This window comes from Colobus angolensis, unplaced genomic scaffold (genome assembly GCF_000951035.1).
Source record: "Colobus angolensis palliatus isolate OR3802 unplaced genomic scaffold, Cang.pa_1.0 Scaffold17, whole genome shotgun sequence".
NCBI classification, from domain to species: domain Eukaryota; kingdom Metazoa; phylum Chordata; class Mammalia; order Primates; family Cercopithecidae; genus Colobus; species Colobus angolensis.
In genome coordinates this window covers 2,673,897-2,676,693 of record NW_012114821.1, presented here as the reverse complement: position 1 = coordinate 2,676,693, position 2,797 = coordinate 2,673,897, and the positions used below count along the sequence as shown (strand labels likewise).

Sequence of the window (2,797 nt, the reverse complement as noted above, 5' to 3'; positions counted from 1 at the left end):
TTGCAGAGCCGGGTGGGGCATTTGGACAATGCCCAGGGCAGAAGAGTCAGTGAGGAATGGGGGCCCTCCCTAGGGAGGGGCAGTCACCTAAACTACCCCCAGGTGGTGAGAAGGAAGGGCCCACTTTATTTGGGTCACCCCAGCACCCGGATGACACCCCAGCTCCCATACTCTCCTGCCTCTGAGCAGGGCAGAGGTGCCCTCCAGTGCACTGATAACCTCTCCAACCCTGCCGTGGCTGGAGAAGAGCTCACAGGGCAGGGCTAGAGGTGGGGAAGACTGGGGCCAGGGCTGGCGGCTGGGCCTAGAGGCTGCAGGGGACTGAGGGGCTGTGGAGGTGACAGAGTCACCTATGGAGCAGAGAGGGAGGGCTGAGGGGGAGGGCTTCTGTGCAAGGAAGCTGATCGGGTTGTGTCGGGGCTGTGGAGGGAAGGGTGGGTGTGGGGTGTCAGTGTCTGGCTGGGTGGCATCTCGGATGGGGTGGGCCAGAGCCAAAGCGGCTCTCCCCCTGGGTTTCTCAAAGCCTGGGCCTGAGAGGACTGTGTGTGTGGGTGGGCCTGGACCTGGCACCTCCCTGGCCCGTCTGCAGTGCGGGGCTGGCGCCTGCCATGATGGCGGCAAAGGCTTATCTGCCATCGGGCTTGGCATATGACTGTGGGGCATGGGCAAAGGGCCCATCCTCACGGAGCACAGGCCTGAAAGGGAGTTCTGGAGGGCCTGGGCTGGAGAGGAAACCCCTCCTCTGCAGGGGGCAGGCGGGGAGGTGGAGGAGGGGCTGGGTTGGACGCTGCGGGTGTGACCCAGGGCTGCGGGCTCTCAGGCCTCAGTCTTCGGGTCTGCGGAGTAGGCATGGGGGCTGCCTCACTCCCCGCGGTCTCTTCCCGCTCCCCGCAGAACATGGAGAAGGCGACTCTGCCGTCCGTGACGCTCATCGTGGGCTGTGGCGTGTCCTCTCTCACCCTGCTCATGCTGGTCATCATCTACGTGTCTGTGTGGAGGTGGGTGCCACGCAGGTGCTGGGCACGGGTGGCCGTGGCTCCCGCATCCCACGCCTCTTCCCCTCGAGGTCACGGGTGGGGTCGCGGGAGCCCCTCCGTCCCTTTGTCCTCACCTTCCCAGTCACCTCCGCCTTTGCCACGGACCCAGCCCTGCTGTGGCCCCTCCAAGGCTGCCACAGGTTCCTGAGGCCACCCTACACACTCACGCCGTGTCCACGCTGCACAAACACAAGGGGTGGGGCCCAGTTCCTGCCATCCCTCCCCTGAACGTGTTCCCTGGCAATGCCAGCCTGAGTTCCCTCCCCAGCTGTGTGTGCCCCCTCTGCCTGCGCTTCCTGGCTTCCTTGTCTACCCTCAGGCCTGCAGGCCAGGCCACAGCCCTCCCCAGACACCCCCGTCAGGCCTTAAGGCCCCAAATCCCTGCTCACTCTCCACCCCAAATTCCCTTTCCCCAAGGCCACGGGGCTCCCAGCCTGCTGTCCATTCCCATTGTGGCCAGTGGGTTTTTGAGGCCACCCGGGCAGGTGTGGAGAGATGTGGAGGAGGGCTCATGTTTGAGCAGTAACATGCCTGTTGAGTGTGTGGACGCGCCTCCAGGCACTCCCCGCTATCTGCTCCTGTCCCATTGAGTAGAAGTGTGGAACAGGGAGCAAAGACTCAAGGTCACTCACTGCCCATGGGGCCAAGTGGGGACTCCCAGCGTGTCCAGAGGACATGCGGCTCCAGCTCTGCAGGCAGCGCGGTGTCAGCCAATAATCGGAACTGACTGCCTGGCTGCTGCCCAAGGTCGGGCACTGGGAGGTCGATGTGGCTGGCGGGGGAAGGGTGGCTGAGCTTTCCTGGAGACAGTGACCGGGTTGTGAGTCGTGGCAGGGGCCCTCCACTGTCCTGCCTGAGGGGACAGCATCCACTGGGCTCTAGGGGGACCATGGTGTTTCCTCTTTCTGGGACCTGCCTTCCCCTAGGGCCTTGATATCACAAAACATCTGGGGAATGGGGTTCAGGGGCTCTGAACTCAGCTCTGATGTCCTGAGTTCTGATGAGGTTTTCTGCCGACAGTTTTCAAAGCAGCTCCTTTGGTGAGCTCTCTTGGCCATCCCTGTGCCCTGTGAGCTGCCGGCAGGGATTGTTCTGTGGTCCCCATGAGGAAGTGGGGACCCAGAGAGAGAACATGACCTGCCCAAGGTCATGCAGCACATCAGAGTCATGTCAGAGCCCCTGAGGCTCAGCCCTGTGCCCTCTGCTCTCCACCTGGGTGGACCTCAGTCCCCAAGGGCTGCTGGTGGTGGTGGTGATGGTGGTCCTGGTGGTGGTGTTTGTGGTGATGATGGTGGTAATGGTGCTGGCGATTGTGGTAATAGTGATGATGGTGGTGGTGGTGATTGTGGTGGTGGTGATGGTAGGGATGGTGGTTCTGGTGGTGCTGGTGGTGGTGGTGATGATAGTAGTGATGGTGATGGTGACAGTGATGGTTGTCATGGTGTTGGTGCTGGTGATTGTGGTGGTGGTGGTGGTGATGGTGGTAGTGGTGGTTGTGATGGTGGTGATGATGGTGATGGTAATTACTGGTTGTGATGGTGGTGATGGTGTGGTGGTGGTGGTTGTAGTGATGGTGATGGTGGTGATTGTGATGGTGATGGTGGTGGTAGTGGTGGTGGTGGTGATGGGAGTGATGGTGATGGTGGTAGTTGCTGGTTGTGGTGGTGGTGGTGGTAGTAATTGTGATGGTGGTAGTGGTGGTTGTGATGGTGGGGGTGGTGGTGGTAGTGCTAGTGGTGGTTGTGATGGTGATGGTGGTG

The 2,797-nt window shown here is 61.4% G+C and overlaps 1 protein-coding gene across 1 annotated transcript in view; it reads left to right on the top strand.

Annotated features, from left to right (window-relative positions):
* The first annotated feature begins 849 nt into the window (after positions 1–849).
* LOC105509123 (brain-specific angiogenesis inhibitor 1-like) overlaps positions 850–2,797 on the top strand; it is a 26,615-nt gene continuing 24,667 nt past the window's right edge. The window contains exon 1 of the mRNA XM_011938226.1: positions 850–998. Coding sequence (XP_011793616.1) covers positions 850–998 — 149 coding nt within the window. The remainder of the gene's footprint in view (positions 999–2,797) is intronic.